We start from the raw sequence: 22,081 nt of genomic DNA, 5'->3' as shown, positions 1-22,081 counted from the left end.
GACAGAGCCTCCCTGGGCTCTGAGCCCCAAGCAGCCGAGCCAGCGCCAAGGCCCAGCCGCGCTGCATCCTCTTCCCCCTGCCAGCTTCCCGCTGCGGCCCCAGGCTTTGGCCGTGGCTGGCTTCCCGTTGCCTCATCCTAGCCTCACAGGGCCCCCGGCTCCAGGCCACCTCCCCTTCTATCTCTGAGTCATGCCGTGATGGCCGCTGTGGTCACTGGTGCCCGGCTTGGAGACTTAGCTTTCCAGAAGTGTCACGTTTTAGCCCCCAGCCTCGTGAGCGGGATCCCTAACAGACCGTGCTTTACAGGTGGGGAAACTGAGGCTCAGAACAGACAAGAGCTGGCGGCTGGCAGAGCAGGGGTTCTGACCCTCGTTGGCCACTCCGCAAGCTCACCTCTCCTCCGTCCCCCTCACACCTAGAAGGGCACCTGGAACGCCTCTGCCCGTGGAGGCTGAGGGGCGGGGGATGCGGGCCTAGCAGTGAAGGTTGTTGGCGTGCCGGTGGGCTGGGGTTTCCGGGTCTCCTGGGCCCCAGGGTTTGGGCCGGTTCTGGGAAGGGCTGAAACCTTGACATCACTAGCACTTTATGAGGTCTGGGACTGGAGCCTCTGCTGTGCCCAGGGCGAGCCGATCAGGCAGTGTTTGGGTGGCCCCCTTGCCTGTTGGGGGACCCGTGCTCCCCTTTTGTAGAGTGCAGGGCTGGACTTGGGTGTCCACATTTGGGGCCAGTGCCCCCCAGCTAGCCCGCGAGGAAGCCAAAGGCAGCCCTCTTGGCCTATTAAATCAAGGAAACGGGTGCTCGCCTGGCACTTGGTGCTGTCCTGTGCCTCTGCAAGTGAGCGAGGGGCTGAGTGTGTGTCACAGGGTCTGGGCAGCCATTGGGTCTCCAGGCTGAGCAGTTACGGAGCCCCCAGAGCAGAGGAACCAGGCAGAGCTGGGAGCCAGCAGCCTGGAGGGAGGTGCTGGTGGCCGTGGGGGCTCAGGATGGCCGGGTCTGCAGAATCCAGCCCCCTCCCTCTCCATCCCACCTCCCACAGAGGCTCTGTGCCGGTGGGGAGGGAAGCAGGTCTTGGACAAGAAGAGATGAGGACAGCCCAGTTGCAGGGCTCCGGCAGTGAGTGGCATGCAGAGCATCTGCTGGGAAGGCAGCCATAGGCCGAGGCCCAGCAAACCTGGTTCCTCTCAAACCAAAACTATGTTGCTCCCGCAGCAGTCCTGGTGCTGGGTGCTGTGATTGTCCCCATTTTACAGATGAGGACACTGAGGCTGGGAGAGGAGAAAGGACTTGTCCAAGGTGCAGCGAACCCTGGTGGTGAGAACGAACCCCAGGCCGCAAATCTGTACCCATAACAGGGACACCTGCCCTTTCGTGACTCAGGGGAGCCTTCATGGGGGACCAGGGCCAAGGCTCCCCTTTTTGCCCCAGCCCCCAGGCTCCTCAGGATGTTCCAGGAGCTGGTCTGGTCCAGGCCACCACGGGTGCTGTCGCGTGGCGGTTGTGCTCAGGGTAAAGGCCTCCACCACTGAGCTCGGCACTTAGCAAAGATTCCAGTCTCCTACCAGCAAGCTGGAAGTCCCTTAGAGGGGGGTCACCAGCTGCAGCCCCCTGGGGAAAGTCCAGTCTGTTCCGTGAGGTTGAGTATATTCGGACGTGTCTAAGCAGTAGCTTTCTCTGCAAATGGCTGATAAATGAATTGTGTGCCACCCTGGGGACTGTCCAGCTGCCTCCCAGAGTCTGACATGCATTGTTACAAATCACTGGTTCCTGCCCCTTCCCGAGCATAGGATCACCACCACTGCCCAGGCCTCTGACGGGAATCATCTGCTCCGTGTCATCTCTGTACACAATGTTTCTCACTGTGAGCAGCTCCTGGAGAGAGCTGGGTGGGCACCAGAGCCCTGGGTGGCATCGCAGGTGAGCAGTCGTGGGGTATTTTCTCCTGGGAGGAGCAGCTGCAGAGCTGAGGGTGCGGAGGGCCTCTTGCTGGGGGAGCGCTGGGCTTGGCGCAGACACGGGGTCCTCACCCAGCCCTGGGAGCCGCCTGTCCAGGGTCCTATCCCCTGTGTGAGGTGGGTGGCCTCCCCGGCTTGCAGCGAGAGGATGTTTGTGTCAGGCTGGTGGAAGTCATGGCAAGACAAGGCATGATGGGCAGAGTCCGGTGACTCCAAAGCTGCCCCAGCTTCATTCACCCCAGGGCCCAGTGGACCACATGAGGACGGGGCCCAACCCTATGAACCACAGCACCAAGTGGGTGGAGTCAGAACCGGGTGCCAGGGAGGCGTCGGGGAGAACGGGGCCACAGCTGGCCCCCAGGCTGAGCACACCCTCAGGACCAGGGAGGCCCTGAACGCAGACCGAGGAACTGGGATTCCATCCTGGTACCAGAGCACCCCAGACGTGTGTGGCAGGAGGGGGCGCCAGGGTGCAGGGCTGGGAAGAGGAGTCGGGGGTGAGGCCACGGAGGGCAAGCCGAACGGGGAGGGGACCCTGGGGGAGGCCCTGCCCGGTGCGCCTTCCTCCCGTACGCACACTCTTGTGCGTGCTTCTCATGGTTTCCAGAGTTACAGCTCAAAACAGCACGTTCCTTTCTCAGTGATCTGTGATTCAGGTGTCAGCATGCTGCTCAGCCCGCGCGCCCATGCTCGGGCTCCTGCTCCGGCTCCAGGAGCCTGCACAGCAGTGGTCGTGGCACCAAAGGGGCTTCAGCTCCCCCTGCCCGCCCAGTGCCTTCTGGGCTGGCTCCTCTCCTGTCTGAGGGACCTCTGTGTGGTGGGTCCCAGGGCACAGTGCCCCTTCGCCATGCTCACCCAGCGGCTTTCGGGGAGGGCAGGTGGAGCTCCCAGGCTCCTGTGTTTTCCCAGCCCGGCCAGTCAGTGCCTCCCACGGGCTCCCTGAGCGCTGCCCACCTAAAGGATGGCCCGTGTGGGTCCCCACGGTTTGTCCCAAGGGAGAGGGAGGGAACAGGGAAACCTGAGCCCCACCTGCCTGGAGAGCAAGAGGAGCCCCAGGTGTGGGCAAGGGCTGGACATGAGGGGTGTCTGTCTGTCCTGCTCAGGCTGCACAGCAGTGCCCGTCCTGCCGGCCTCCTCTGCCCTCTGTTGCCTGGTGAGGCTCGGAGGGACGTCTGTGGGGTAGAGGGGCCGGTCCCTGGGGTCTGAAGTCAGCCTGGGGTGTGCTGAGCAGGAAAGGCAGATGCAGCCTGTCAGGGCCCTGGGGCCTGCTCTACGCAGGGCATGGCAGCTGACCTCTTCCCACGCACACACGCCCTGGAGGACCGACCCCTCTAAGCACACGTGCACTGTTTCAGCAGGAGCAGCTGGCCTGGATGCGGGAGGCACCCGGCTCTCACCCCCAGTGACCTAGCAGGGTCCAGGGAGGCAGGCCCAGGCCCTGTGCAGATGCCCATCCCAGCACCCCTGCCTGGCCCTACTCCACACTTGCCCACCCACCCTTGAACGCTACTCCACACCCAGGGCCTGGCCTGGCTGGGCCTCTCATCTCTGGGGCCCCGTCACCGGCACAAGATCTGGGACCTGCTGGCGGCCCTCAGAGCCTGCTTAGCAAGTGTCTGCTCAGTGGATTAATTAATACATGCTAATGGCCACATCTATTATTTATCTGATGTGAAATCTGGGGTCAGAAGCACAGCGCCTGATTATGATATCATTCCCATGAGATATGACAGCTCTGCTGGTCCCTACCACACAGCTTCCGGGAATCCGTTAGCGCTAATTTCTACCTAGTAGAATGTGACATTCCTGGACCACCACTTAACTGCGTGTGGAACATCGTCCGCTCCTCCAGGCACACCTGGGGGTCCTGCATCCTGTTTCTCTCTGCAGAAGGCTTATCCCACCCCACACACACCCAAGACCTGAGACTACTCACTTTCAGAGCTTCTGTTATTCCTGAGCTTGTTCTAAAGAAGGCACAGAATGGGTTTTGGAAACGGTCCCTCCCCGGTAGAGTGCAGGACCTTGAGGCGGTGTCTACATGGTGGAGGGGTGGGGGGTCCTTCTCAGCACTGTTGCTTTCAGACCGTGTATCTCAGTGAAGGCAGGGTCTGTGGGAGAGCAGGGCTTTGTGGGGCCTCTCCCAGGTACTGCCACCTGGGGCCAGCAGCACTGCCCATCCACCTTGGAGGAGCAGCAAGTCTAGAGCTCCCGGCCATGGGACTTAGAGCACATTTCCTGCCTCTCCAGGCCTCAGTTTCTTTATCTGCAGAATGGGGATAGGAAGGTGTGAGGGTGGAGCAGGCCAGTGCCCATGTCCACCCATCAGCACCAGCTGCAGCTTTCCTGTTGTTACCACATCGTCAGAAAAGTCCTTAAATCCAATGCCTCCGATCTACACTGGCCCCACACTTGGGACGCTCATCTCATTCATTTTACTTTCAAACACGGGGCAGCTTTCACCAGCAGCAGGAGTCCCTTTAGAAGTAGGACGGTCAGTTGTGCATGGGAGTCAGACTACGGCCCTGGGTTCCTTGAAAACCCAGAGGCTCCACAGCAGGGTCACGGTCTTCAAGGGGAGGTGAAGAGAGGGCCAGGGCCACGCTCTGTGGTCAGAGTGCCTCCTGGCCGCCGTCCTCGCATCCTCTGTGTTGGTGGGGGTGGCGCGGCCACGGGATCCTCCGTGTGGCCTTGAGTGAGCACACCGCCGGCAGGGGCCAGGACTGCCCAGCTCTGCCCTGCACCCTTGCTTTCGTGAACACAGGCCTCACCCTCGTGGACTCCAGTGAGGACTGATGCCCCGCCTGGCAGGATGGAGGCACGGGGCCAGCCAAACCCCAGCAGTCAAGAGCTAACTGCCGGGGAGGCTACCCACATGCTGCCCGTGGGGGATGCGGCACGGTGCCCCCATAGGAGGGGGGACTTGCCCGTGCAGGCGTGGGGCCCCAGCCGGCATCCCCGAAGCCACGTGCTGTCAGCAACCACGGGGGCCAGAGGGGGCCAGCAGGGTCGGAGGGCACAGGGCCAGCTGGGGCCCGGCGGGGAGGGTGCTCTTGGGCCTAGCAGGGCTGGGCTGCGCTTACCGACCCCCCTCCCCTCCCCAGAGCCGGATGGCGGAGAGCCTGCGCCTCTTTGACTCCATCTGCAACAACAACTGGTTCGTCAGCACCTCCCTCATCCTCTTCCTCAACAAGAAGGACCTGCTGGCGCAGAAGATCCGGCGCATCCCACTCACCGTGTGCTTCCCCGAGTACAGCGGCCAGAACACCTACGAGGAGGCCGCAGTCTACATCCAGCGGCAGTTCGAGGACCTGAACCGCAACAAGGAGACCAAGGAGATCTACTCCCACTTCACCTGTGCCACCGACACCAGTAACATCCAGTTCGTGTTTGACGCCGTGACCGACGTCATCATCCAGAACAACCTCAAGTACATCGGCCTCTGCTGAGGAGCCAGCGTCGGCTGTGGCGAAACTGGGGTATCACACCCCCACCCGCGCTGGTGACCAGCACGGGGGCAGAAAACGGGGGCCCGGAGCGTGTCCCCTGCCCCGCCTCCTCGGCTCCCACGTTTCCACAAACATGAATATGTACGGATAGATCGCTAGGTAAGTAGACACACTTGCGCACACACACACGCACACACACGTGCACGCTCTGCAGATAGCAGGCTTCCCGCGTGGCTGAGGTCCCGTGAAGACTTGAGGAGCTGTCACCAAGTCCACCCCAAGCCCCTCCTGCCACATCACCCTGCCTTCCCGACGTGGCCCCACTCTGCATGGAGGTCCCAGGGACCACAGGGAGGGGCGGCCGGCTCCCTGGGAGGAGACCCAACGCAGGGGCCACACCACCCCACGTGCGCGCTGGGACCAGGCACCAGGCCTGCGACAGCACTGACCAGCCCTCCGGCCACACAGCTCTTTTTAAACCGCTTCAGAATATGCAGCAAAACTCCACATGGTGACACGCGTGGCGCAACTTGTCTCAGACCAGGCCAGCTGGGCTCCAGCTTTTCTTCTACAAGTCGGACGTTTTATAAACCGAAACCTGGTTTTTCTCTTCTGACATCCTTTTTCTTTTTCTTTTTTTCTTTTTTTTGGCCAAATCTCGTGGTGTTTCGCAGAAATACAGAAAATTTCCAATGCAGTTGAGTATTCTTTTTTAAATGCAGATTTTCAAAACCTATTTTTTTGTTTTCGGGTGGTCCTTTTTGTGTCTGGCTTTGCTGAGTGTAAAATTGTTACCTGGACGAGTCTGTCCCTCTGCGCCCGGCAGCAGCCTCGGCGCCGAGTTGTACATAAGCCCGTGCAGCGTCCTCTTGTTACTGGTGCGGTTTCCGCTTCATTTTTCTTTCAGAAAATAAATGTGATGTATTTAAAGAAGGTCCTTCACCCAGGAGCGAACGAACAATAGCTAAATGTCTTGGTATTTAAAGAGTAAATTACCTGTGGCTTTTCTGCAAGTGGAGGAAAGGGAGGCCAGAGGGCAGCCTCGACTCCTGTGAAGGCTCGGCCGCCTCGCAGCCTGAGGGAGGCCCTTCCTGCCCAGGGCCCGCGGCACTGCCACCGCCACTGCCACGTGGATTACCTTGCCTGAGGGCTGTGTGCAAACACGAAGGCGCCGCTAGAGCCCTTGCCAAACCTCCTCTCGGCCTTTGGTACCCTGAGCCCAAGGTTGGTGTGAGGAGTCACAACCGAGGACTTTAAGGGATGTCGAGAGGGAAAGAGGAGCTGGTGATCACATGGAAGTCCGAGATTGTCTACTTTACGAAAATAAAATATCCTGAATGAGCCGAGCCTCGTCCCGAGTGCTGTGTGCGTGGACAGCATGCGGGAGGGTGGGGGGACACCGTCCGTGCTGAGGTTCCTTTTTCTCTCCCCCCTCCCTCCACATGTTTAGGAAAAACCATTTTTAAATGAATGTCAAGAACCAACAATCCCAAGAGTAGAAAGACACTGCAAAAGAGGGAGATCTGCCAGGCCTGTGTGTCCCAAGGGGCTGAAGTTTGGGGGTAACGATGGCACCAGCCTAGGCTGCACCATCACCTGGACTCCCCCGCACCCTAAAGACACCTCCACTAGGGTCAGAATCATCCCCACAAAGCGGAAGAGATGCCCAGTGGGCCCGGAGAGTGCTGACAGCCCCCAGCATGAACGGCGAGCCTGCAGGGTATTTGGAGGAGGGGCCCCGCTGGCCCACCGTTGGCTGACTTGCCAGTATGGTTAGGGGACCAAGGGATGGAAAACACTAGTCAAGGAAGTTTGTTCACACTGCACCGGGCTCCTTACAGACTATCTTATTTCACGCTCATCCCTGCGGCGGGGTGTCAGTGGTGACCCATTTTACAGATGAGGAAAGATGCCCAAGGTCAGGGAGCAGTGGAGCCATCCTGCCCGGGAGGAGCAGAGGGAGCCGGTGCCTCCCAACACCTGGGTCTGAGACCTGGGTCCTCGCCCAGCTCTGCACCTGGACGGCCAGGGCAGGAGCCCACCAGGGCACAGAGCTACCCCATGTCGCCTCCTCAAACCCAGGACTGGACATGAAGCCCCAAGAGAGGGATACAGACAGACACACACGTGTGCAGGTCCCCAGCACTCAGACACACGGACCTGGCTCTTGTCCCCCCCACCCCTGAGCCCACGTCCCCTTCACGCCTTCCCACATCACCAAACAGCAAAAACCCAAGGGGGCTTTTGTGTAAGAAATAACCTGTGACTTAAGATCTTTGAGACTTATTTTGCACTTTAATGCCAACTGTGAAAAGAGCAGTAATCTCAGCGTGAGCATCTTTAACTAAAAATACACAGTGAGAGGGAAATAGAAGGATTCTGCCTCCTGCCCAGATGTGTTCAAGGAGGGGAGGAGGCTTCCCTGGGACAGTGGTCCCCCTCCCACTCCCCCGCAGTCTTTATCTGCTCCGGTTCTTCCTCTCACCAGCTGATCCCTCTGCTGACAGGACCATCCCCATCCTCATGGCCCAAGACACATCATCCCCTCGGGGCCCAGCACCCCAGGCCATGGAAGAGCGCCCAGGCCAGGGTGAGGCGGGAAGGGGTGTTTGCGCCATCTGACCCACCTGCTTCCCCTGCTGCTGCCTGAGCATTGCCTGGCACCAGGGAGGCACGTGCTAAGCTGCATCCAGAGAGGTCCACAGACACGGCGTTAGCTGCAAGCCCAGGCCCAGCAGAGGGGACGGGGAGAGGGGGCCAGAGTTGGTGGAGGACGGCCCTGAGGGGAGAGGGTCCCCTTGCCAGAGGGGCAGGGTCACCATTGGGGGGGCCTCATGCTTTGCTAAGTCTGGGTGGGGAGGAGGGTCTACTGTCCACCAAGGGCTGTCAGGCTGAGGATGTCCACCCCTCACCCTGTGCTCCCATGGACGCAGTGCCCCCATCTCTCTCCAGCCCCTAGTGGTGATGGCGAGATGCCAGGAATGCCCTCGCCGCCTCCCCGCCCAGCCCTGGCTCTCTCCTCTGGGCAGGGAGGGCACCTGCCTCTGCCCACAGCCCAGCTGCACATGAAGTGGTCGGGACAGTGGAGCTGCCCTAAAAGTGGGCCGGCGGCTCTCAGCGCCCAGCACTACGTGTGCCAGGCAGGGCCTGAGACCACCATCAGAGGACCCGAGGGGTTGGAGACACTTCCAGGGGGCCCCCAAATCCAGTTACAGAGGAATCCTGGGTGTCAGCCTGGAGCCCTCTCCTACAGGATGCTGTGTCCACACAGGGAGGAGACAGGTTCCTCCAGCATCCCTGGCGGCCGGTCACTCAGGGCCTGGAAGATGGGGCGCCTGGCATTTGCCCCACGATCCCAGTTTCTCCTCTCCTGACAAGCAGGCCCAGGCCTGAGAGCCGGAGGAGCCCTGCTGGGCGGTGGCCGGTCCTGCGGCGCCCCCTGCTGGCCACTCTGGGAAACCACGCAGCCAGCTGGACCTGGCCGGGCGCCAGGGCCCAGGAAAGGCCTGGTCACCACAGATACCCCAAAACATGGGCGTGAAGTGCATCAGGAAAACAGCCTACAAATAGTCCTTTAAAAATCTTGCATAGAAACTGCTAAACCACCAGTATTTGTTGAGTGCCAGCCACGTGCCCAGCACTTCGCCAGGTGCAGAGGGTCCTTCTGGTCGTGGCTGTGGATAGAGAACCCAGACCCATGACCACCAGCACGAGAGCCGCTGCGCCCTGCATGCAGACCGTCCCGGAAGAGCCGCCGGCCCCCTGTGACCTGTTGCTCCTGATGGGCTTCGCTAGTGCCTGAGGCCCCACGCTGGTAAGAGCACAGCCCCAGAAGTAGATGCCCTCACCCACCCAGACCCCCACCCACAGGCCCAGTGAGGACACCCCCAGGACACGGCTACACGGGCCAACCCAGGAGCTGCTGTGCTCAGGGCCCCCCTCAGATGGTCCTCCTGGGGCGCCTACCACACTGCATGTCCCCCTCCCTCCCTCCAGCTACCCACCGCCACCTCGCCTACTGCTACCTACCCCTCCCCAGAGTGTCTCAGGCCTCCCTCTGGGCACAGACGATGAGCAGCACCCAGGAAATCCTGTGATAAATCCTGCAGTAAAGTGCAAACTACAACCCCCTGCTCCCCATGGTGAGCCTAGTGCTTGCAGATTCCAGCCTGTCCACCAGAACCCAGAATACCTAGAGCTTTTGTAATTAAGACAGTGTTGGATATTTTATTCTTTTTGTTGCAATGGTAAATGGGAGTGTTTTCTTAATTTCACTTTCAGATTTTTCATCATTAGTGTATAGGAATGCCAGAGATTTCTGTGCATTAATTTTGTATCCTGCTACTTTACCAAATTCATTGATTAGCTCTAGTAGTTTTCTGGTAGCATCTTTAGGATTCTCTATGTATAGTATCATGTCATCTGCAAACAGTGACAGCTTTACTTCTTCTTTTCCAATTTGGATTCCTTTTATTTCTTTTTCTTCTCTGATTGCTGTGGCTAAAACTTCCAAAACTATGTTGAATAATAGTGGTGAGAGTGGGCAACCTTGTCTTGTTACCAATCTTAGTGGAAATGGTTTCAGTTTTTCACCATTGAGGACGATGAATGGATAAAGAAGATGTGGCACATATATACAATGGAATATTACTCAGCCATAAAAAGAAACGAAATTGAGTTATTTGTAGTGAGGTGGATGGACCTAGAGTCTGTCATACACAGTGAAGTAAGTCAGAAAGAGAAAAAGAAATACCGTATGCTAACACATATATATGGAATCTAAGGGGGGAAGAAAAGGTCATGAAGAACCTAGGGGCAAGACAAGAATAAAGACACAGACCTACTAGAGAATGGACTTGAGGACACGGGGAGGGGGAAGGGTAAGCTGGGACGAAGTGAGAGAGTGGCATGGACATATATACACTACCAAATGTAAAATAGATAGCTAGTGGGAAGCAGCTGCATAACACAGGGAGATCAGCTCCATGCTTTGTGACCACCTAGAGGGGTGGGAGGGAGGGAGACGCCAGAGGGAAGAGATATGGGAACATATGTATATGTATAACTGATTCACTTTGTTATAAAGCAGAAACTAACACACCATTGTAAAGCATTTATACTCCAATAAAGATGTTTTAAAAAAAATAAAAACAGTGTTGGGCTGGCCCAGGTACCTTCTCAGACTGAGCGTGAAAAGCAAAATTCTTTCACTTTCAGAAGAAAATATGGCAGGATACCTCCAGGAGCACTTAGCACCAAATTCTCTTAAACACCAAAAAAAAAAGAAAAAAGTCACAAAGGAAAAGATTGATGAAACTCACTACTATTCAAATGAAAAACTGCTGGACCAATGAATAAACAAACAGAAAAGCCACGCAGATAGCCTGGGAAGTGATATTTGCAATATGTGTGACCAGGAAAGAGTTAGAATCTCGGATAAACGAAGCACTCCCTCAAATCAATGAGAAATGGAAAAAACAACTCAGCAGAATGGGCTCAGGCTCCTGGGAGGCCCTGGGCAGGAGAGGAGATGGAGGCGGTGCTAGGCATAGAGAAGACGCCCCTTCCCAGCCTTGGGGGATGGCAGAACCATAGGACAGCGACAGGTACGACAGCTACACAGCTCAACACTCGGCCAGGCTGCTGGGAGGGAGCACGACGGGCTCTCCCAGCTGGGAAGCAGTTGTGATCTCTGGCCCCATGACGCCCTTCTCTGGGGAAGCCCTTGGGAAAACCAGCGCATGCAGGTCCACAGGACTGGAGTAAGTTCACTGAATGTAAGTACACACGTTCAAACAAGGGGTGGGCAGGCTGGGGTTATAATCGGGAAATGGAGCCCGTGACACACATGGGTACATTCCCAATGATAGCATTAGGTTTTTCAAGTACCAAAGGGATACATACAGCAAAATCCATTTAGAGAGTTTTTAAAACATGCAAGGCAAGATCTATATATAATTACACCTATGCCCCCTTCAGTGGAAGCACAGAATCCTAACCACTGGACCACCAGGGAATAGTACAAAGACATGTGTTGGGGATGAAGTCACCCACTATTGGTGGCTCCAGGGAGGGCAGGAGAAAGGGTGCTGGGTGGGGGATGTTCACAGGGGGCTGTATTTTTTTTAAGCAAAAATCTCAAGCAAATAGGAAATATGGTTGAATGTTAAGATTTAGCAAATCTGGTGATGGTTCCTGATGTTCGTTATCATCATCTCTCTCTTCCCTTGAACACTTACACAGGTCACAATAATTTTAAGAGCCTTGAGTGAGAACGGCAAGTCCCCTCTCTCCACACCCCGAGAAGGAATGTTCCTGAGTGGTGAGCAGAGGCATCCATGGAGCTCAGCCCCAGAACTGGTCCTTTATGGAGACGCCCCAATATCCCAGGGGCCCTCAACCATGGTCGCCCAGGAGAACCAGCCAAGGTGCGTTCAAGGAAGATGTGGGCAGGGCCCACCAGGTGACATGGGATAGGGCCAGGGATAGGGTGGTCTTTTAAAAAGACCACCCGGGGTTCTGCTGTCCGGCCTGGCACACCCAGCCCAGCCCAGCTAGAGGAGGGTATGGTCCCATCCGGGCAGCAACCCCAGCTCCCAGGGCTCTGCTCAGCCTGCCTCTCTGCACCTGTTCCCTTAGTCATTTCTCTCTGGGCCCTGATTCGGGGAGTGTTCCCACCTGGTGCTCACTTCAGGCCTCTGGAGCTGGGGGTCCCATCAGCCTCAGCGTCCCAGATGGGGAAGCAGCCTGTCGAGGGGCACACGGGGAACGAGGGGACGGCAGAGGGACCTGGTCTGTCCGACTCCTGGCCCGGGACATCTTAAGGCCCGTGTCGGCCTTAAGGTGCCCCCTTTAAGGCCTGATATCCTGCCTCTTGGGATGAGCCCCTCATTTAAAAATGCTCATTGTGTCTTGTGACAGGACGGGTGTCAACCTGACACGAATCTCAACCCTCCAGCTGCGGTCGGTCAGCTGGTGGCCATTACCCTGGACTCAGCATCAAATTAGCAGGAGCAGTCAGCTGAAGGGGCCGGTGAGCCAGGGGGTGGGGTCTTTCATCCTTAAAAACGTGCTCTGGTGCGTCTCACAGGAGGACATTTACAGGGCTCTTGTCACCAGGGAAATACAAATGAAAACCAAAGTGAGACGCAAGCACACACCCACCATCATAGCCAAAAGATCAAGTGCGGGTGCGGATACAGAACGCCTGGGACCCTCATACGCTACTGGTGGGAGCGTAAATTGGCAAAACTCTTTTAGGAAGCCATTTGTAGTACCTTCTATAGCTGGACATAAAGTTGCCCTGTGCCCAGCAATTCTCTCCAAGGTGTATCTCAAAAGAAATGCATACACATGTCCATCGAAAGACATTTGTAAGAATGTTAGCGACCACTGTATTCTTAGCGGCCACACACTAGAAACAGTTCAAACGGCCATCAGCAACAGGGGATAGACAAACCGTAGCGCCCTCATATAGTGTGCATACCACACTCCAGAGCAAATCGGCAAAAATCAGTAATACACAACGCACAACAGAGATGAAGAAGCTAGAAACAAAATATTACAGACTATGTTTCCACTTATGTAAAGTTTAAAGAGGCACAAACTAACCCATGGTCTTATAAACTGAAGAGAAATCAGCCTGTTTACGTTTGGGTGAGGGGTAGTGACTGGTAGGGGCAGGTGCTGGCCATACTCCGCACATTTCTTGATCTGGGTAGCGGTGCCCAGAAGTGGCAGGTTCACTTAGTACAAGTTAATCAAGCGTTCACGTATGACGTGTTCCTTTTTAACATGTATATGGTACCTTAATAAAAGCATAGTTTTTCTAAAAATATGCTCTAAACTGTGATCGGCACGGCAGGCGCCTGACTGGGAGAGGAGGCCGAGGGCCACCCAAGCGCCCACGGTGAGCCTACCTGCAGGCAGCTGCGCCAGGTGCTTGAAGGCCAGGTGCAGGTTCTCCCGGCAGGCTGATTGGGGATCGCTCAGCAGGAAGGACAGGGCGTGGATGATGTCATGCTCTAAAAAGCCATCTCTGGGGAAGAGAAGTGGAAATTAGACACAACGAACGTACCAGGAGAGGATCCAGTAAGAACCTAGAGGCAGTTGCCTGCCCTCCTGTCCCCCTGGAGCCTGAGCCTGTGACGGCTGGATGGGACCACATTCCTGCAGCCTCGGCCTCCGGAGAGAAGGCACAGGCTGGGGGTGGCCCTCACACAGGGTGAGAGCAGTGCGGCCTGAGTGATGGAAGACGGCTCCAGGCAACAGAAGCACATAACCGACCCCTGAGCAGCCGGGCTGAGCTGGCTGCTTCTCTCCACCTGCCAGGCACACACCTGTGGACTGTCCAGGGCAGCCACGTGCCTCCATACCCACGTAGGCCTGTTATGCTTCTTGTTTTAATGATATAGATTCACTGAATATCAGGTAAGCCAATTCGGGAGAAGAGTTGGTGGTTTTTGTTTTTGTTTTGATTTCCTTATGAAAACAAAGGTGAATGCTTTGGGAAAACTCCAAAGTCAGTGTCTAAAAAAATAAAATAAATAAATAGGGTTTCCCTGGTGGCGCGGTGGTTAAGAATCCGCCTGCCAGTGCAGGGGACATGGGTTCAAGCCCTGGTCCGGGAAGATCCCACATGCCGCGGAGCAGCTAAGCCTGTGTGCCACAACTACTGAGCCTGCGCTCTAGAGCCCGTGAGCCACAACTACTGAAGCCCACGTGCCACAACTACTGAAGCCCACGTGCCACAACTACTGAAGCCCGCACACCTAGAGCCCGTGCTCCGCAACAAGAGAAGCTACCACAATGAGAAGCCGGCACACTGCCACGAAGAGTAGCCCCTGCTCGCCACAACTAGAGAAAGCCCACGCGCAGCAACAAGGACTCAATGCAGCCAAAAAATAAATAAATAAATTTATTTTAAAAATATTGAGATGACTGTAAAGATTCTAGAAGGGTTTTACAGGTGCTGGTTTAAGCAAAAAAGATGATGGGAAGCTCCATCCAGTGGGCCCATAGCCAAGAAGAGGCACACAGGGATTGGCAGCTGCCTAATCGTTTAGGGGTTTGGGGTTAAGATGAACGGTTTGAAGGGAAGATACAATTTCTTCCAATCCTGGCTTTTTAACCATTCCTTCTGATTAACCAACTAACTGCTGAGCCCAGTCACATCTGGTGAGGGCTTCAAGGCTGCATCTCTCGAGGCTGGGGTCAGAACAAAATGAGAACTCAGAGCAGGGCCTGGCCCAGTGCCCAGCACACAGGAAGTGCCTGACTGTGCTCTGCCGTGAGGTCTGTATGAGTCGTTCTGGAAGAAGGAAATCACAGTGGGACCCCCAGGTTGCAGGGGCCTTCCCTGACCCCCGGAGTGAGGTGTCCAGGCCTCTTCACTCCGTGCCCAGGTGCCCACTCCGAGTCACCCTGCTGGTAAGTCAGCTCTGTAAGCTGTAACTCCCCAAGGTGACAAGAGGCCAGGCGCCTGGCTTCCATGCTCATCCGCTTCCTGTCACTCCTCGTGTGGGTCCAGGAAGGCAGGAGGTTTCAACATGGGCAGTTACTCAGGGCTTGAGGGGTGAGATGAGCATTGAGCCCGGCGGACTTCAGAAGTCGGCCCCGGTCACTTCTGCCCTTTGTCCAGCGTGGTGTGCTGGAGTGAGCTGGGTCTTGGAATCCTGGACCCTGGGCACACCAGCTGCCTGCTCCGCGCTCCTCCCTGTCCCTTGTGGTGGTGCTGGGAGGGACATTGGAGAACAGTGTGCCAGTCACATCAGGTCCTCAGTCGGTGATGCTTTCTGCACCGAGTCGCCCTGCTAAAGTGGCTACAGCCGGGGAACCACCCCCCACACCTCCTATGAGGATTAAACAGACCTACGGTCACCGTCACTGGGCTCGTAGTTTCCTGTAATCCCCAAACTTCAAGCATCCCTCCTCTCAGCCTCCATCACCCTCCCTGGGGTTACTCCTAATGTCCAAATCGGGTCCAGAAAGAGGAAAAAGGAACAGGAAGAATGAGAGAAAGCACTTTGCCGGATCTGTCTCAGATGAGAACAGTGAGACTCGACCAAGAGCCTCGCCAGGTCAGAGCAGGAAAGGGCGGCCCTGCAGATGCCAGGTTCGAGCCCACTCCCCCATTCTCCTCGGCACCCATCTGCCCTGTTTGGTGCAACACCTGTGAACTGGGGCGCCCACTGTGTCACCACCTCCCCACACGCACCCAGTTCATAGCGACCTGTTGGGCCAGGGCTGCGCAGGGATTGGGCTGGCCACCCCCCTCCCAGGGACCTGACATCAGAACCCAGAGAAGAGACGGGGAGCTGGGGGGTCGAGGGGACCGAGGGGCTGAGGCGGCCATCTGGAGGTGACCCTGAGCAAGCGGGTGTGTGAGTTCCCAAAGACCACCCATCTGTGGGGAGAGGGAACCAGAGAGAGAACGCCCGGGGCCACCCAAGCCACCATGGGGCTGACACTTCAAGTGCATGAACTCATTTAACTCCCTGCCCCGTGAGCAGCTCATTCAAGGTCGTTCAAGGGCGTGCCACCCAGGGGAGGGGTGCTGCTCCAAAGCATGACATTGATACCCAGAGGCAGCTGCCCACCTGCCCACGTTGTGGGTGGCCATGATGTAGAGCACCTCGGTGGTCTTGATGCGCACCAGGTCGTTGGTGTCCTTCAGCAAAGCTTTCAGGCTCTCCAGGCAGCCTACGGGCAGAAAAACCTCTGAATATTCACCAAGCTCAGAAACCAGCTAACCTGAAGTCGACAAGTGAGCCGATGTCCAGAACGAGAGCACCTCCTGTTCGGGGGTATGAGGGCATCGTGTGGTTGATGGAGTGTTTCACAGTCACTGGAGGGGGCTCTGAGTGCTAGAAAGGCTCATCCCCCAGGACCCTGTCATCCAACCCCCCTCGTGAATCTCTGCACACCTCCTCCAAGTCCTCCACGGGGTTCAGAAAATGCCCTTTGCATTTGGAGAGACTAGAAGTCAAATTCCAACTTTGTCACCCACTAGTCGTGTACCCTTGAAAGGGTTACACTTCAGGAAGCCAGACTGAGCACCTAAAAATCTTGCCTTATTTACTTATGGGGCAACCCTAGCCTCACACTGCTTCTCTCTGAGCCTCCATTTTCTTCTCTGTGGGTTGAGGCGGTTCCTTCCCTCCCAGGGCCAGTGCTACAAGGACTAAGATAACACGGGCACTGCACGTATGGCAGTGCTGGCCCAGAGTCGGGCTCGTTAAATAGCAACCTTTTTTTTTTTTTTTTCAGAACGCGGGCCTCTCACTGTTGTGGCCTCTCCCATTGCGGAGCACAGGCTCCGGACGCGCAGGCTCAGCGGCCATGGCTCACGGGCCCAGCCACTCCGCGGCATGTGGTATCTTCCCGGACCTGGGCACGAACCCATGTCCCCTGCATCAGCAGGCGGGCTCTCAACCACTGCGCCACCAGGGAAGCCCAATAGCAACCTTTTTTATTGAAGCTCCACCCGGCGTAGGAGGCCAGACTGGGACCACTGCCACCATCTCTGGGATTAAACTAGCCCTTCAGATAAGGCTGGTGGGCCTGATCTGGGACAGGTGTGGCCGTGCCACTAAAATCAACTCAACTCTTATGTGGGTAATTAAGAGGGTGGGACGCAATGGACACAGGTCCCCGTGTATGTGTGGTTTCAGTAGGGCCAGTGCCTATCTTCTGTGACGGCCTTGCAGATGAGACAGCTAAAGGCCTTAATTTAGTGGATGTGTGGCCACCGGGTTAAGTCATAGCAGAGGGGGCTGACCACTAGTGGTGTCCAGTTGCGATGGACTGACCAGCTGGGAGGGATGCTGTGAAGGGGCCACCTCAAGCTGCTCTGTGTCTGTCCATCCAGACCCCAGTCGTGGTCACTTGGGCTGTGCCACACTCACCTATGCGGATGGCTGTGTAGACGTGCTCGGGGTCATGCATGAGGTCACACAGAGCCATGAGGGCTTTCTGCCTTGTCAACAGGTCCTCTGACTGCAGCTCCTCGTTCAGCTTGGGCAGCGCCCGGCAGCCGTAGGCAATGGCAGCCTGGGTGGGGTTGATGTCAGGGGGCAGGTACTTGGAGATCTGGGCGTGGGCCATCTTCCCACGCCTCCCACTCCTGCACAGGGTGACTCTGTAGCTTTCAAAGTGAAGCTCTGCAGAAACCACTGATTAAAAGAACCCAAAAGTTGTCATCATTGCAACTGTAATTTGGTATCTTTACTTCCATTTTACAGATGAGCAAACAGAGTGAGAGCAATGAAGGGATTTGTTCAAGGTCACAGTGAAGCCCAAACTTCACAGTGAAGTGGCAGCCCAAACTGCAAACTTAAGAGTTCTCCCGATACTTTATAGGCTGGGCCTTGGGACAAAGGCATTGAAAACACAAACTAAGCCAAATAAGCAAACACGGTATCAGCTCCATTCAGTGCTTATCTTGTGCCAGCAATACCTAATATCCAACTCAGCTACCCCAGGAGGAGGGGACTTCCATTACCCACATTTTATGAAGGAGGAAACTGAGGTTTAGGGAAAACGATCTGTGGAGGTCATGAACTAGGATAGGAACCAGTGTTCAAATCTGGGTCTAGCACATTCACCCATCAGGGACCCACAGTCGGATGCTTCCGGCACATCCATAGAGAAGGAAATAAGGTTCAAGTGTGATTTATTTTTATTACTCACACACTTTGAGCAACTGTAGGCAGTGTGGCTTAGTAGTTAAGAATGGGCTCCAGACCCAAGCCAGTGGGTGGCCCTTAACAAGTTATTCCCTCTGTGTCTTTCTGCAGCTCAAAAGGGAGATGATAATAGCACCCACCCCCACCCCAACCCCCGACCCCCGCCAAGCTGCCGTATTCGCTGAGACTCGAGCCTGGCTCACCAGGGCTCCAGATACTTTGGCTGAGTTATTATTAAGCTGATGGTGGTTGTGACCGCGTTTAGTGGCAGTGACAAGCCCCAGCCTGTGGGAATCGACTCCACTAAGAGAGGTGAGCCAGACTCTGATTCCGGGCAACTGGAGACTAGGGAAGAAGGAAAGGGGGCCGGGCTGGAAGAGGAGAGGGGGCCTGGCCATTTGGGATCGGGGCTCCCCTCTCAGGAAACGGTGGGCGCCAGGGACAGGGACCTACCCTCATCTAAGGGGTATGGGCTACCTTGGGGTGGGAGGGCGCGGGGCCTGTTGATCAGGACTGGGTGGGTCTTGAGACCCCTGGCCCCTGGCCCCTGTCGGCCGCCGCAGACTCACCTGCTTCAGCGCGCAAGGTTCTGTAGCGCACGCCCGTTGCCAGGCGACCCGGTTGCCTGGCGACCCCGAGCAGCGTCAGCCACGCAGCTTTTGCACACTCTGCGCCCACCGCGCAGGCGCGAACATCCCCAGGCCAGGGCCGGCAGTAAAGTGGGGGTGGTGATATTTTACAGGGTTACTGTGGGGAACAAAGGCGGCTCAGCTTTGTTCGTAATGCAGAAGGGGAGTGTCTATGTGCGCTTTTCTCTGTACTGGGCACTTGGCACTCTGTTAATCCTCAGAGTAAACCTGTGAGGTGATAACATTCTCCATTTTACGGACAGGAACCTCAAAGAGGTTCAGTAGCTTCTGCTGAATCACTCAGGCCTGATCCCAGGACTGCTTAGCCCTGGTCCAGGCTCCTTCCTTGGCAGGCTGACTGGCTGGTGACGACACAGGTCGGCCCCTGCAGTGGACTCAATGCACTGCTGGTCAGAGCAGTTGTTCTTGAAAGCAAGCCAGAGCCAGCCACCACATACACCACCCTCCCAGGGCTCCCCACTGGTCTCAGGACAGAGTCCAGACTCCTAGCCTACCGCTCGAGGCCCTGGGTGATGGCCTCCTCCACACATGCTGGATTCTTTCTTAATCCCCCAAATGGCTAACTCTTTGCTGCAGCTGGGCTGCTTGTAACACTATCCATTTCTTTGTTCTTCAGGACACAACTTGGTGTACTCTTCCACCAGGAAGCCGACCTTCTCCCCAACTCCAAATTAGCAAGTGATCCTATAACTTAATTACCCCACTGGTACACTCCCCTCTTCTTATTCTCTACTTGCTTGTCTGTTTCCCCCAACAGACTTCCCTGAGGGTGGAGGCCACTTCGGTCCTGGTTCCTTGCCTCCCCAGTGCCAGGAATATACCAGGAGGCCTTTCAGTAAGTGTAGAAGAAGTGAATGGTTAATGGATTTGAGTCAAGCTTCATAATCAAAGCACTTTCACCATCTTGTGTGATCCTCACAACAAACCGTTTAAGTACATAGTCAGGTCAGGTCCATTTTATACCAGAGTAAACTGAGGAGGAAATTGAGCAACTCGGGGAAGCTCATCCTGAGGCCTGAGCCCTTAGCAGTGAAACTCACTAACAAAGACACCAAGCATCGGCCTCCAGCACATTTACCTCTGAAACGAAGGTAACTGACTTCGATCTGTGTGCCATGGACCCCATTTTGTGATGTGGATGTCTGCCCCTACTGCTATCCTTCAAAGGACTAAGTACTGAAGGGTCTGTCTAACCTAGAGCATCCTAGCTTTTTTACGAAGGTGGTGTGGAGAGCATTGGGCTGGGATTTAGGAAATCTGGTTCCAAATCTAGTTCTAACTCATGAAGCAAATCCTTTGGAATGTGTGAGCCGTTGTTTCCTTGCCTGTGAAATCAGGGAGCTGAATCAAGTAGATTCTCAAAGCTGGGAATCCCAGATCTCTCAGGATTTGGTTACAGAGAGTCTTTTTGTAAAATCGTCCTTCAATTTTCTGTTTTTCAATCTCCTTTTAATTATTTTTACAAACACACACATAACATTCTATGTAGCATATATGTTAATTTTTGAGACATAAAAATATAATAAGCACCTGTGAATTCACCATTAGAACATTATCAGTGTCTGCATCCCCTTCCCTTGTCCCATACACGGTCCTCCTCTCCAAAGCTACCATCTCATTTCTGTGGTTACCGTCTCACAAATGCCTCTGGAAACCATCTAGCCCCACATGCCTCTCTCTGCAAACAGAAACTAGCTCACAGAAGCTCAGTGACTCAGGTCAGCCTTTAAACAGCCATTAATTATGGAAATTAATGTTGTAGCATGAGCTCTAGAAGCCAAGGCATATGATATTCAGTCATCATTAGGTTCAGAACTATGCAGATGAAGGTCAGGAAATGGAAGGCGTGTCCATTCCTTGTCACTGCAGGGCGATCAAATGCCAGTGCTACAGCAAGAGGCTTTTCATATGCCATGATTGCAGAGAGGAGGAGGTGTCTGTGGGAAAGGTACAAAGCACACCGGAATACATCAGGGCTAACTCAGAAGGGCTGAGACGGGGGATATTATTGTATTCTCTCTGTTCCAGAATGTTTATTTTCATTTGAATTATTTACCGAATAGGTGATATATGCACATAGAAGAAAATCCAAAAAGTATGAAAGTATAATGTCTCCCTCCCTGCTTGGTCCCCAGCCAATGGATTGTCCTTATCTATGGCAACCACTGGAATCTTTCCATTCATAAACTAATTTATATGAGTAAATACAATTCATTTACCTTTTAATGTAATGGGAGCATACTTCAAACAGTGTTCACCTTCTTTTTGTAAATGTAATATTTGTTCACTCATTTAACATTCACTCCATGCCTGCTTATGTGCAGGCACTGTTTGGCTGATGCAATAAATCGTGTGGACTATACACAAGAACCCCTGCTCTCATTGCGCTCAGTGGAGGGAGACAGACAATCAACATAAACAGCAAGTTATATAATGTGTTAGAAAATACTAAGTGCCTGGGAGAAATAGAGCAGAATAAGGGGTTGGAAGGATGCGGCAGTTGTAAATAGGATGCCTCATCTAGAGGTGACATCTGAGCAATGTGGCTATCTGGGGACAGAGCCTTCCAGGCCTAGGAGACAGCTGATGCAAGCACCCCGGTGCCTGGCGTGTTGGAGGAACAGCAAGGAGGCCAGTGGAGCATGTGTGGGATGGGGGGTGGGGGGAAGCAGTAGGAGATGAGCTAAGAGAATAAATGGGGCAAATCACATGGGGCCTCTTGGGCTATTGTAAAGACTTTATTCATCTAAGAGCGATGAGGAGGCATTGGAGGGTTTGGAGCTGAGGACTGACATGATCTGATCTGTGTTTTAACAAGGGATCCCTGGGGACTGCTGAACTGGGAATAGGATAGAAGCAAGGGTGGAAGCAGGGAGACCAGTTAAGGGGAGAGAAGATGATGATGGTTGGGACCATGGTGAGATCAGAGGAAGCAGGAGGGAGAGAGAAGATACTGGACAAATTTTCAGGGTAGAACCTACAGGATTTACTGATAGATCAGACACTGGATGTGATGGAAAGAAGTCAAGGGATCTTGGAGATCCCTCCCTACCAGATAACAAGAAAAACACGAAATATTTTACATAACAAGAAAAAGGTCACATTTGCTATATTATGAAAATAAGTACTTAAACCCTTCACATAATTCCCTCCACGTTTGAACCACCACCCCTCCCCAGCCATGGTGACATCAGGGAGGCCAGGTGCGCAAGTCTCTCCACGGTCAGCCCCGCCCAGGCCCGCCCGTGGAGCCCGTCCGTGGAGCCCAGGCCCCTGGCCGCCCAGGCCCCTGGCCGCCCAGGTCCCTGGCCGCCCAGGTCCCCGCCCACCAGGCCCCGCCCCT

At 55.1% G+C, this 22,081-nt stretch overlaps 2 protein-coding genes across 4 annotated transcripts in view; one reads left to right on the top strand and one right to left on the bottom strand.

The window, feature by feature from the left end:
* The window catches only part of GNAZ (G protein subunit alpha z), a 43,127-nt gene extending 36,382 nt beyond the window's left edge, over positions 1-6,745 (top strand). For all 3 annotated transcript variants that reach the window (XM_067014686.1, XM_059040162.2, XM_067014685.1), the window contains exon 3: positions 5,058-6,745. In XM_067014686.1, the coding sequence (XP_066870787.1) occupies positions 5,058-5,402 (345 nt within the window). In that variant the 3' untranslated portion in view covers positions 5,403-6,745. The remainder of the gene's footprint in view (positions 1-5,057) is intronic.
* Positions 6,746-11,174: 4,429 nt separating this feature from the next.
* Positions 11,175-18,756, bottom strand: LOC136792659 (radial spoke head 14 homolog). The gene is made up of 4 exons (XM_067014687.1): positions 18,658-18,756; positions 17,309-17,575; positions 16,001-16,103; positions 11,175-13,440 (listed from the first exon to the last, which is right to left on the bottom strand). The coding sequence occupies exons 2-4, from the start codon at positions 17,505-17,507 to the stop codon at positions 13,149-13,151; spliced, it is 594 nt and encodes a 197-aa protein (XP_066870788.1). The 5' UTR covers positions 17,508-17,575; positions 18,658-18,756; the 3' UTR covers positions 11,175-13,148.
* Positions 18,757-22,081: the final 3,325 nt, after the last annotated feature.

The sequence above is a fragment of the Kogia breviceps genome, chromosome 15 (assembly GCF_026419965.1).
Source record: "Kogia breviceps isolate mKogBre1 chromosome 15, mKogBre1 haplotype 1, whole genome shotgun sequence".
NCBI lineage: Eukaryota > Metazoa > Chordata > Mammalia > Artiodactyla > Physeteridae > Kogia > Kogia breviceps.
Note: the sequence above shows the minus strand (reverse complement) of the source record. Positions and strands in the feature narration are given on the sequence as shown.

What these genes read in the sequence shown, in the direction of transcription:
- LOC136792659 (XM_067014687.1), bottom strand. Translation starts at nt 17,507, where the DNA reads ATGGCCCACGCCCAGATCTCCAAGTACCTGCCCCCTGACATCAACCCC. An exon ending in CTACACAGCCATCCGCATAG is followed by an intron (nt 16,104 to 17,308) that starts GTGAGTGTGGCA and finishes TTCTGCCCGTAG; the next exon opens with GCTGCCTGGAGAGCCTGAAA. An exon ending in GCCACCCACAACGTGGGCAG is followed by an intron (nt 13,441 to 16,000) that starts GTGGGCAGCTGC and finishes TCTCTTCCCCAG; the next exon opens with AGATGGCTTTTTAGAGCATG.